Source organism: Typha latifolia, chromosome 1 (assembly GCF_019914945.1).
Source record: "Typha latifolia isolate L0001 chromosome 1, TyphaL0001v2, whole genome shotgun sequence".
Classification (NCBI taxonomy): domain Eukaryota; kingdom Viridiplantae; phylum Streptophyta; class Magnoliopsida; order Poales; family Typhaceae; genus Typha; species Typha latifolia.
In genome coordinates, this window is record NC_133086.1 from 14875215 (window position 1) to 14888132 (window position 12918).

General features: G+C 39.4%; 1 protein-coding gene and 1 pseudogene across 2 annotated transcripts; both read left to right on the forward strand.

Moving 5' to 3' along the window:
- Positions 1-877: 877 nt before the first annotated feature.
- On the forward strand, positions 878-9832 carry LOC140780552 (L-aspartate oxidase, chloroplastic). Of its 2 annotated transcripts, none has more exons than XM_073126179.1 (8): positions 878-1117; positions 2698-2841; positions 3912-4266; positions 6175-6417; positions 7647-7703; positions 7827-7907; positions 8320-8381; positions 8576-9832. In XM_073126179.1, the coding sequence occupies exons 2-8, from the start codon at positions 2711-2713 to the stop codon at positions 9585-9587; spliced, it is 1941 nt and encodes a 646-aa protein (XP_072982280.1). In that variant the 5' UTR covers positions 878-1117; positions 2698-2710; the 3' UTR covers positions 9588-9832. The 2 variants fall into 2 exon arrangements, with proteins under 2 accessions (XP_072982280.1, XP_072982281.1); XM_073126180.1 differs by having other exon boundaries at positions 4021-4266.
- Positions 9833-10766: 934 nt separating this feature from the next.
- Positions 10767-12456, forward strand: LOC140780554 (pre-mRNA-splicing factor ATP-dependent RNA helicase DEAH1-like; annotated as a pseudogene).
- The last annotated feature ends 462 nt before the right edge of the window (positions 12457-12918 follow it).

The window sequence follows — 12918 nt, forward strand, 5'->3', positions numbered from 1 at the left end:
TTTTTTTTCGTGCAAATAGCCCTGTTGTCTATATATATGCATTTCAAATACAGACCTACTTCTGTACAAAAATTTCTAGCCTTCATATCTGGCCAAAGATTCCCAAACCAAAAGTTTAGAATCTTGTTGCCCTTTTCCTAGAAAAACCTCGTCCACTTGGATATCCAATGGCAGAGAGAGTGTCACATCACATAATCTAACGAGGATCTACGAAACTTCAGCATCGCCGCCAATAATCGTGCGGTTCCTAGTTATTCAAAAAAGTACAAAACCTTTGACTACTTATATATATATATATATATAGATTCAATTGGAATAAAGTTAGCATCACAGTGGTTGGACCAAAGCTGGACTTTGCCCCCACTCTACTACTCTACTATACTTAAATAATAATCAGGAGGATACCAACGAATATTTGGTAGATCAGGGGAAGGGCACGAGGTTAGTAATTCTATAAATTTTTGTAACAAAATTTTGTTTATATTTTTTATTTGTTTTGGTTTCTTCTAACATCAATTTTTTTTTGCCTTCTTTTAATTAAAATATTGTGTGTAACTAGTAAATAACTTTTCCTTATATGGGTGCGTTATCGGGTGCAATAATGCAGCCATAAATGTGTCACGGTGGACTTGAAGTAGAAAGCAACCGTGCCGTTTTGAAAGACCTATCTCCTCCAACTAACTCCATCTCCATCACGTAAAAAGGAGGTAAGAAGAAATAAATAAAGATAAACAAGAGGACTTTTTTCAAAAATAAACGGACGGCGAGGACGCCGATTGGGTGAGCTTCGCAGAAAGATGTGGCGCCTCGAGAAGAGAGGAATTTTCCTCTCCTCTCCTTTTTCTTTTTTTCCATTTCCCCCTCGCTTTCCCTCATTATTATATCATACTTTTAATAGAAAGCTTTCGTCCTTCGAGTCCAATTCCAACCCCATAGATTACTACGACGAAAGGGTATAGGGAAGAATACCCGAATCTCCTTTTTTATTCTTCTTCTCGTCTTCTTCGATCTTATTGGGAGTTGTTAATACGAGGTTCAAGCTTTGGTTGCTCTCCCTCTCTCTCTCTCTGTATCTCTGTCTCTGCTTCCTTCGGAGGAGGATTCGAGCGCATAAAAGGTGAGTTTTTTTTTTTTTTCACTTTTTGATCTGGTTATTACTTTTGGGCTCTTGTGGATTTTCATCTACGGGAGTGCAGATGAGTTGTGTGATTAAATGTTTGATTGGGGTGCCCATGTTGGATTTGTGTTCTCGAATTAAAATAGATTGATTTCTATGATAAAGTTCATTTCTTTTTTTCACTGTATCTTGTGGTTTGAATGAAAGCTTCTTCCTTTACTGTAACACCCAGATTAAAAAATAATAAATACATATTTAACGTTCCTAGAGCCTGCATGCTTAACCCCTTCCGCCGTTTAGCAAATCTCAATCCATTACTATTCTTTACTGCCTAACTACTCAAGTGTTCTATCATCCATAGAAATTAATTTCATTTTTATTGAGTAGTTTGCATTTTGCCACCGTTTTTGTATTTTATTCGTAGGCAAAATTCGCCGGCGGGTAACCTCTGTTGGACGTCACATCTACCCAGGGAGTTTTTGATCCCACCGTTCCATTTGATTTTCACCGTGTAGGTTGCTTCGCTGGTTCTCTGCTTCGTCAGTCGGCCACCGTCATCGACCTCATCACATTGCCGCCATTTGATCTCCCTCACCACATCTTCTCTCTCTCTCTCCCCCCCCCCCGCCAGAACATTATCCTGGTCGGACCCAAGCGGCGCCGGCGATGAGCACCTCCCTGGACGTTGAGTTCCTCAATTTTCTTCCTCTCCTTCCATTCTTTTCTTCTTTATTTCCCACAGCAATCCTTTTCTCTTCGTTCTGGACTTCTGGTGATTATAGTATGTTGGGCCTCCTTTGGCCCAACAACCCATATGAGGTTTGGTTCTTTTGCAGCCCATCTACTTGCGTTAGTAGGTCTTGGTATATAATTACCATTATTTCAGTATTATATAGTATAAAATTAACTTAGTAGTTCTTATCTATTACTGTTAGTTGTTATAATTAATAAAATAACTAAGCAAACTTTTGCTTGGCTATCCTATTTGTTTCATATATACTATTATTTATGAATTCGAAATCACTTTTATTATCAATCCTAGATACTATATCAGTGGTAGACATACTACTTTTACAAGTAAACTGTTTAGGTAAGGGAGTTTACTTTTATTACACCGTACATCATTAGTTTTGCCATTTATTTTGAGTAATCATTACATAGTTGTCAACAAGAATTCATATATTAGTTACTTGTAATAAGGCTTTAGATCAATATTATCAATAATTACTTGCGCAATGAATGTAATAGCCTAATCACATGGCTATATGCATGTGAAAGGCAGATGTATTTGGTGGTAGATGTTTCATTTATACTTGGCTTGTTCGATTATTTCTTACTCTGATATAAAGGTGGCTACTTTTTGTTAGCGTTCTTTGCTTTGTTTGTCTCGTTATTCTTATTCTAGTAATGTGACATATTTTCTTCTTTTGCTAAATTTTGTAAACAAATTAAATTCTTTCATCTCTTGCATAAATCTATGATAAAAGATAAAGGGATGTCTTCCTCCCAACAAAGCTATAGAGCTATATATTCTCTAGTATTGTCTGTTGGGTATTTCATTTTGATTCTTTTTTATGCAGAAATAGTTCAACAATGGCTAGTTTATTGAGTGGCTGTGCTAACATGCATTGCCAAGGGATGTTATCTTTCGAGAAAGGCCACCTGCAACCTTCAAGACTACCAGGTTTTTCTTTCAAGAGATGCATCCAATTAGATATTTCAAGGTACAGTTATCAAGTTATAAGTAGGTGCCTGAAAAAAATTTCTTCCACTGTGCTTCAGGACTCTTGTTTCTTGGCATCCTTTTCGAACTTTATGTGCCTAAGTGTTTGCAGGAATTGCATTTGTGATAGAAAAATATGGTTTATATGGAATCTTAATTGTACAAACTTTTTTAGAGCCTGCTGGTTGTTTAGAATGGTAAATGATTTTTTCTTTTCTTTTCCTGTGGTCAATAATCTCAACATAAGATAAAATGGTGGGTGGATGCATGTGGTGCTCTTCATTAGCTTCATCATGCTGTGACGCTGCAAACTTTTGAGGATGTGATCAACCAATTCTATCGTTAATTATCTTCATTGTTCTTTCTATCTCCAAATCAGTTTTTTTCATGATTTATTTACATCAGTGAAAAAAGTTTGATCTTCAAAATGCTAGCTATTAAATGTGGTCTTCTCATAAATATTGTTACTTAAAGCAGTTCCTGGCTTCTCACTTTTGCTTTTCTTTTTTAAGTTCTAAGTATGAGGTCATGACTACTTGACAGTGTCCTCCATAATACAACTTCACAGTAATTTCTCAAATCTGAATGTCATTACAATATCCTTACTACTAATAGATCATGAGTCTTTGTTCAAATATTTTTCAACTACATTATCTGGTATGTGCACTTAAATGAACCATGATTTTCTCAAGTTACATGAGATTCTGCTTTTACATTTTCAATCTCAGTAAAAGATTGGGCTTTGAATGTTAATGTTTACTGTATTTAACACTGTGTTTCAACTTTCATGTGGCAGGCTACATATGAGTTCTTAATTTCCCAATGAATTATGATTTATTTATCAAGTTCATAAATAAGTATATATTCTTAACAACCAACAGATCATGGGTCCTTGCTTACATATATATTTTCTTTGCTGCACTTTTCTGATATTTGGACTTAAATGAATCATAATCTCCCCAGATTGCTCAAGTTTCTTGTTTCATTTATCGATCACAGTGAAATAAGCTTAGATTTTTCATATGTAATGACTTTCTGGACTGAAGGGCGTGTAATGCTTCCGTGTGCCAGGTTCTCTACTATGCCTAGGTTCTTATATACAAAGACTAGTGGCTTCTCTCAAAATCCTTTTGGTTCCAGGAACAGTATCATCAGGAATGTTACTATGTCATGCTTGCAGGACAGTACGACAAAGTATGTTGACTTTGTGATTATTGGAAGTGGTGTTGCTGGTCTAAGGTATGCACTAGAAGTATCCAAACATGGATCAGTTGCTGTTATTACTAAAGCAGAGCCACAGGAGAGCAACACAAACTATGCGCAAGGTGGTGTTAGTGCTGTTTTGTGCCCTTTAGATTCTGTGGAGAGTCACATGCAAGATACAATTGTTGCAGGGGCTTATCTCTGTGATGAGGAAACTGTAAGGGTAAGTTTCTTCAGTCTCCTTGTTAATGTCTTTTCATATTTCAGCTGGTGGGACTTTTTCGGTCTTGCACTTATTTTAAGTTCTATATCTTGTACAAGTCCATTATAGATTCCTGGAGAGGATATGATGTTTTATAGTGAATTACCTTATGGGTGTAAACCTGAAGTAAGACCTTCTAAGTGATGATTTCAGCAACCTATAATTCAAACAACTTGATACATAAATAATTTGGTGATGACTGGTACTAATGGATGCAAAACACTACCCTTGGGGCCTTGATATTTAATTGGAACGCAAGCCCGAAGGAACTAATTATTCAGTAACCAATGCTTAAGGAAGTTAAGAAAGAACTAAATCAAACTATTAAAATCAGATTCTGTCCCGCAAAATTTGAGAGAAAACTGAAATTTAGGTTTCTAGTAATGGACTGGATTGGCAGAAAGGCTAATTGATTATTGGATAGGTTTACAATTAAGTTTAGGTTAAGCCTAGGGCTCAACGAAACTTTAATATAGCCATAGAGCACTTGGGCTGTGTTAAATATTGAAATAGGGAATAGAGGTAAGGTTGGTCTTGTGGCAGTTCTTTCATGCCTACAGTTCATTTCTATGGCTGCCATATGCCTTGTTATGTGCTCTTTGAATCTTCAATGGCAATACCTAAGAACAACAATTTGAATATGTAGGGTATTCAATTAGGAAGTAAATTAGGGGTCAATAGGAAACAATAAAAGTTCCAAGTAAGTGACTTAATATGGAAAATTCTAAACAAATATCCCAGTAAAGTCAGCTAATTTAGTTTATCTTCCTTTAGAAACCTAATTCTTTCTAATTCCTGATAGAATGGCTGATATCCAGCAGCTAATTCTGATAGATGAGCACAAACCACACACTTAGGCTAAATCAAATAAAAAATTTCTAATCCCTTGAAACTCCAACCTTCTTTTTTATTTTGTATGGATAAATTTTGCAACTTGTCTAGGAGTTTCTGTCTTTTTATATTTGCATGATCCTTATTGGAATTTGGAACAGACCTTGCATAGCATTCTCATCTAAGGACTGATACTTTTAGTTCCTTAAGAAAGAGAATTTGATTTTATGGTCTGATTTCCATTTGCTAAATTCATAATAACCCTTGCTAAATCTTGAGCATAAGTACCTCGCAAATCATTTAATATTAATATTGTTTGATTGACTTTGTGATGGAAATACTTGCTTTCTTGCACCCAAGTGATTATGGCTTTGAGTCATGGAAAGTTGGAAGCGGCCTTTTCAGTATTGGGTTAAAACATACTGCATCTTGACCTCCCTAGACCCTCATGCATGGGAGCCTCATGCACTCGAACTACCTTTTTGGCATATAAGTGGCTTTCTTGGTAATGATTGTGAACTATAGAATAGGTAAAATTATCAAGTCTCCATATGTAAGCTTCCGACAAGTAAGACCAGTGCTTTGGCATAGTCAGGCAAGGATTGGGAAAGTAGGGGTATGTGGAAGGAAACAATGTTTATTGCAGCAAGTTGTGTACAGATGTTGTGGGAATTCCTGACAATTAATAGTACTCTGCATTACTTGGGTTTCAGGTTACTTGAGGTCAAAATTTTCTTAATGGTGTCTGATTGCACATATGTGGAGCAATGCAAGTTGCAAGGGTTAGTACCTTGAGAGAATCACAATTTGGTTCCCAAAGCTGCATAGAGATGGTGTATTTAATTCTTTTCTGTAATTTCTTATTCCACAAATTCTTTCCTGAAATATGAATTGGACAATCCTATGAATTTTTTATTTTGATACTTGTCTGCAACCTTATCTGTAATTTTATTGATTTTTAAGTTATAAATATCTAGTTAATTCTTGCGTATTGCTCTTTCATTTATGTTCAAGCCACCTTATATATTACACCTTCAGGTAGTGTGCACAGAAGGTCCAGACCGTGTCAAGGAATTAATTGCTATGGGTGCATCATTTGATCATGGAGAGGATGGAAGACTACATCTTGCTAGGGAAGGAGGACATTCTCACAACAGAATTGTTCATGCTGCTGATATGACTGGTAGAGAGATTGAACGGGCACTGCTACAAGCTGTAGAAAATGATCCTAACATAGCTTTGTTTGGTCACCATTTCGCCATAGATTTACTAACTTCTCAGGTTCTTTTTTTCTTTTTCTGTTTAATCTTTTCCTTTATTGTTTTTTTTCCATTGTGTTGCAATTCTGATTGCCTTACTCTTGTTGTTAATGGCATATATCTTTATGATATTTATATATCAGATAATTTTTTGCCATTTTTCTTTTATTATTATCGAACTTGAGAAATTATGTGCGCAAGTGCTAAGTGGTTTAGTATGCTGTGATCTACTATCTGTTTCACTCTAGATATGTCTAGCAGGGTTAGAAACATGATTAGTGGTGTATTTTGCCACATGCCTAACATACTGACCCTTGCTATTATGATATGCAAACTCATATAGCATTTGTGCCATCTATGCTCAGTTTGAAAACCTGGATTCTTGTTATGCAGAAACTCTTCTTTTTAGGATTGCGTGTATAGGAATCAGCTCTTGAAAAATGGGCTTTCTTAGTTTGTCAGTAAATGTAGAGGTAAGATCACCCTGAAGGTACCGTGCAATACTCCAATATTGTGTAGCCTCTAGCTTATTTGGAAATTTGGAAGGTTAGATCTAACAGGTGACCAGTTGGCTGCCAGTTCCACTCTATCCCTCTCCATATTATATGAGTTTACGCGTGCACATGCGCGCGTGCGCACACACACACACACACGCACGCACATACACACACATAGACACATATATATCCAAGCTAACATAGATTCTTCATAATACGTAAATAAATATATGAACATCAGGATTCAACTAAAAGTTTTGAGAAAATGAACATCTCATAAAGATGGTCTTGAAAAGTGAAAACACATTTAGCTTATTTAATCAGATTTAGTAAATACTGTGGTAAATTAGCAAAACTTCAAAAAGATGGTTCTTTAGATATTTACTTACATCAAATTCTTTTCAGATATGAGTGTGGCTCAGATCCCATATGTAATAATTTGTCTACATCAAACAATGTCGATATTTGGTGTTCTGATTTGGAGTTATCCACTATTTAATCTTCAAATAGATGTTGATTTGGACAACATATCAATATCATATTTAGCACTATGATATGCATCTGTTTGCTCAATCTGATCAATTGTAGGTTTACTTCTGAACTTCTGTTATATTAGCTCCACCTGATGACCTAAATATAATGTACCAGTACTATATCTGTGCTCTGTTATGTTATATGCAAGTTTGCCTTTCCTGTAGGTCTAAACTGACGTAAGAGAGTCTCCTTTTATTCAAATTAGTTGATTGTCTTGCAGGATAATAACGAGATATGTTGTCATGGAGTGGATACATTGAATACAGAAACTCAAGAGGTTCTATAGCTGATCTTATACACAGTCTTTTGCGTCGTTCCTTTTGTTAACTTTTGGAACCTCCTATTGGATGCTGTTTTACATGTATAATATTTGTGTAATTTCGGGTTTGGCAACATTCAGGTTGTCCGTTTCATATCAAAAGTGACATTGCTTGCATCTGGAGGAGCTGGACATATTTACCCCACAACCACCAATCCACCGGTATTGTAAAGCAAAGCGTGTGATTAGACATTTTTAACTCTTCCTTTCTGATATGCCCTGTTGTTATTTGGAATCTTTTTTATTTTTATGTGTGTTCAATAGCATTCACTTGCACACAACCAACCATCACTGATGCAAGTAGATGTATGCGTCATACTCATACAAGTAGAAATACACATCATACTTCTAATCCTCTGCACTGTCCTTTTTCCGGAAAAAAAATATTTTCTTGTCAGATACAATTGACATGCTAAATAAGCTCATGTGATTCTTTGAAGAATCATTGCTTGACAAGTAAAAGATGCAACTACTGGAAAAATGTCTTATCTTCTAAGTGCAACATAAATATTGAAAATAATGCTTGTGAATGCTTATTTTCCCTTCCTCTGATACATCTAGGACTGTGATACAGGTAGCCACTGGAGATGGAATTGCAATGTCTCATCGTGCCCAGGCTGTGATCTCCAACATGGAGTGAGTTCTTCTCTCTGTGCCTCTCTGGATATTGTAATAATCTTCGGAAAATGCTATAGCTGTTCTCTTTTTACCTTCTGATAAAATAATTACATTGGTTGTTACCTCCATCTGCTCATTCATTAATGTTCCGAATTTTACACAGATCTGTGGGTATCCATATTTTAAGCATGTTGCTTCTTTGACAAACACAGATTTGTGCAGTTTCATCCAACTGCATTAGCTGATGAAGGCCTCCCAATGAAGCCAACTAAGAGAAGGGAGAATGCATTTCTTATAACAGAAGCAGTGAGAGGAGATGGAGGAATCCTTTATAATCAATCAATGCAAAGGTTCATGCCGTTATATGATGAAAGAGCAGAATTAGCTCCCAGAGATGTAGTTGCCAGGAGCATAGATGATCAGTTAAAAAAGCGTGGAGAGAAATATGTGCTACTGGACATAAGCCATAAACCAAGAGAACAAATTCTCTCTCATTTCCCTAACATTGCTGCAGAGTGCCTCCGGTGTGGGCTGGATATTTCACGAGAACCGATACCTGTTGTCCCTGCAGCTCATTACATGTGTGGTGGGGTTCGTGCTGGGCTACAAGGAGAGACAAATGTGAAAGGTTTATATGTTGCTGGTGAGGTTGCATGCACTGGCTTGCATGGGGCTAATCGTCTTGCAAGCAACTCATTGCTCGAAGCATTAGTCTTTGCCCGACGTGCAGTGCAACCTTCGATAGATCATATGGTGGAAACAAATGTAGACATGCATTCCTCCACCAAATGGGCTCGCCCAATGCTCCCTGTGTCCCTTGGAAATGATGTGTTGGATGATATTATAGAGAGGACGAATGAGACTAGGGAGGAGTTGAAATCCATTATGTGGGAATATGTTGGTATAGTTCGATCTACTAGTCGTTTGAAAACTGCAGAATGGAAGATTGGGGATTTGGAGGCAGAATGGGAGGGATTTTTGTTTAGGAGAGGGTGGAAACCTACTATGGTTGGACTAGAAGCATGCGAAATGAGGAATCTCTTCTGTTGTGCAAAGTTGGTTGTGAAGAGTGCACTTGCAAGGCATGAAAGCCGAGGTTTACATTTCACAGAGGACTTCCCTTATTTGGAAGAAAGCAAGAGGAAGCCAACAATAATTTTTCCCACGACTCCATTGAAGTTAACATGGAGTTCACAGCAGGTGCATAAGCAATTGCAGTGCTGATATCATTGCATTCATCATTTCCGATTCTTTTAAACGATAGATGGTATAGCGATACAAGCATTGGATGAAAGAGCAAAAAGCTCTCGTATAGTATGTTGCATATGAACAGAAAAGATCTTTGATTGAATTAGGGCAAAGCTGCCGAATTTGCATTAGTCTTGACATTTATGTTGTTCTATGGACTTTATTTTCTGATTCCATCATATTTATGGGTGCAAATTTCTCTGGTTTCTTTGGTCTTCTAACTGCTCTATCAAGTTAGATTATTTCAGGGAGCTAAATAAATGGTTATAGATATTAAGCAGAAGAAGAGTGATGAGTTGCAGGCCAAACTGCAGACTTATATTTTGTTGGTTATATGCATAAATCTTTTTTTTTCCTCCTCTCCACAAGAACACTATGCTTACTGCTTGATCTACTGTTTTCTATTGTTTCTTTAGTATAATTGAAACTTAAATAAGAATTATGATCATTCTTGTATACTTGCAAACATTCTTTTTTTTGAACATTTCACCGTGTTGATCTAATCCTAGTCCAGTGGTCCGCCTTCATCAATAGTCTTGTTCGTGTAATGCATTCACTATTGTAACCGATGTATTATATAACAATTTCTTTCTTATGCCTACAAGTTGTTCCTTCTAGCTGTACGTATGTATTATATGATAGAGTGAAAAGAGTTATGCTGCAATAAATGAAGTCTCCTGTCAAGTCTCTTGCTGCTTATGGAGCAAAGGAGCTAACAATTCCTATTAAAGAGACAGGGCAATGGGGGAGACGAATAACTAAGATAGGGAGAATAGTGAACTTAAACGAAGAGGCAGTTCACATTCTATAAAAGAAGACATGCTTAATAAAATCTCATCAACCTTTTCCTCATTCGGTGAGCCATGGCCTCCTCCTACAAGTAGGCTCGGGTTCGAACTAGCTCGGCTTGGCTCGGCTTAATTTAAAATTGGATCAGCTAGATTTAATTTAAAATTTTGAATTGAGCCGAACCAAAATATTAAATTAGATTCAAAATTAATTTCGGCACGTTAAAACCGCTAGTCAACAAAACTCGGAATTCGAATTCCAAGTCCTTAACTGGGAATTGGAACGTGGTTGGACGCGGTCGCCCGCATGGTTATTTAAACAGGACCAGTCAGTAATTCAAACAGAAAACTCTTTTTCCAAGTTTTCCTCTTTTTGGTTCTCTTCTTGGTTCTCCGTTCTTGGCTCTCTTCTTGTAGGCAGAAGCCTCCATGCCTCATAGTTCCTCCTCTCGTCTGAGGGAGCTCTCGCGACGAGACTATCTTCGGCGGCGAACCAAGAAGAAAGCAAGAGAGATTGTTAGCCAAGAATTAGGGCAGAGATTGCCCGAGCTCGTCAACGAATTGATTAACTCCGCGGCCGAGATACATAAAAACGAGGACGGATACCGCATTCCTATTGTGTATGATGCCGTCGGTGCAGTCGATCAAGCGAGACGCTTTGCCTGCGCTTCACAACGCGATGGCGATCACCATAGAGATCAAGATGGGCGGACAGAGTACGAATTGTGGGAGAGGAATCAGATTAGTAGAGCAATAACGATTGGAGCAGAGGACACGACTCTTTTTATCCCAATTAAGGCTAAGGATAAGGGAGAGATCCATGAAACTCAGGCAGAACCCATGCTTTGTAAGCTTAGGAAGGATAGGAGAGCTCTGCCCATCTACGAATATCGTGAAGAGTTCCTAAGTGCCGTCGCCGACTACCAGGTTCTTGTGATTGTTGGAGAGACTGGCTGTGGCAAGACTACTCAGATACCGCAGTTTCTTTTCAAAGCCGCTTACACGAATCGCGGTAAAAAGATTGGGTGCACGCGGTTGGCTACAGCATCCGATTCGAAGAGCGATGCTCTGAGAAGACGCTGATCAAGTACATGACCGACGGCATGCTGCTAAAGGAATTCCTCAGGAGTCCCAATTTGTCGGACTACAGCGTCATCATGCTCGACGAAGCACATGAGAGGACTGTCTCGACCGACATCCTCTTGGGCTTGCTCAAGGACATTACTCGATTCCGTAGCGATTTGAAGCTTATCGTTTCGAGCGCCACTCTCGACGCTAAACGCTTCAGCGAATTCTTCGACTTAGCCCCGGTCTTTAGGATACCTGGGAGGCCGTATCCAATCGAAGTACACTACCTGCAGGCACCCGTACCAGACTATGTCGATGCTGCAATTGTGACAATCCTCGCGGTGCATGTCAAGGAGGCACTACCTGGTGATATCCTAGTTTTTCTTACCGGCCAAGAAGAAATTGAAGCAGTGAGTGATCTTCTAAGACACTGGACGAGAAATCTCGGAACGAAGATCAGTGAGATGATAATTTGCCCTGTTTATGCCAACTTGCCGACCGAGCTGCAGACATTGATCTTCCAGTCGACCCCGCATGGCGCTCGCAAAGTAGTCCTGGCAACCAACATCGCTGAGACGTCTCTGACCGTTGAGGGTATAAGGTATGTGGTTGACAGCGGATTTGCGAAAATCAAGTCATATAGTCCAAGGCTTGGTATGGAGTCTCTAGTGATTAGTCCTATTTCCAGAGCATCCGCGGATCAGAGGGCAGGAAGGTCAGGGCGAACTGGCCCAGGGAAATGCTTCCGCCTCTACACTCGCCACAGCTACGACCACGATATGGAAGCTAACACTTTGCCAGAGATACAGAGGACTAATAATCTTGCCAACGTCGTGCTCACCCTCAAGAGTTTAGGAATCAACGATCTGGTCAATTTTGATTTCATGGATGCCCCACCGGCAGAGGCGTTGCTCAGGGCACTCGAGCAGATCTACGCTCTCAATGCCCTCGACAACCACGGCAACCTGACAAATGTAACACCCCATTAAAAAAAAAAAAAAAAAAAAAAAAAAAAAAAAAAAAAATTCCCTGACCGACGCACGTGCCGAGCACGTGCCGAGCACGTGCGCCACCCCGCCACCCTCCCTCTTTCCTTTCTTCTTCTCTTCCCTTCCTTGCCGTGCACGCCACCATTCCCCCATCTCCCTTATCCCTTCCTTCCCTCACCGCACCTCTCTTCTTCTTCTCTCTCCCTCCCTCGTGGTCGCCGATAGCCGCCGACACCCGCCCGCCGACTCGCCGACTCCCCCTCCAGGTAAACCTCCTTCCTTTCTTCCCTTTCTCCTTCCCCTCCTCGGCCTCGTCTTTGTGCCGGACCCTTGCCGCCGCCGCCTCTGCGCTGCGCCGCCGCCTTGTGCCGTGCCGCCACCGTCTCTCTCTGCCTGCGCGCGCGCGCCTCTGCGCTGCCGCCTCTGCGCTGCGCTAGCTGCGCCGCCGCCCCCACTGCTGCG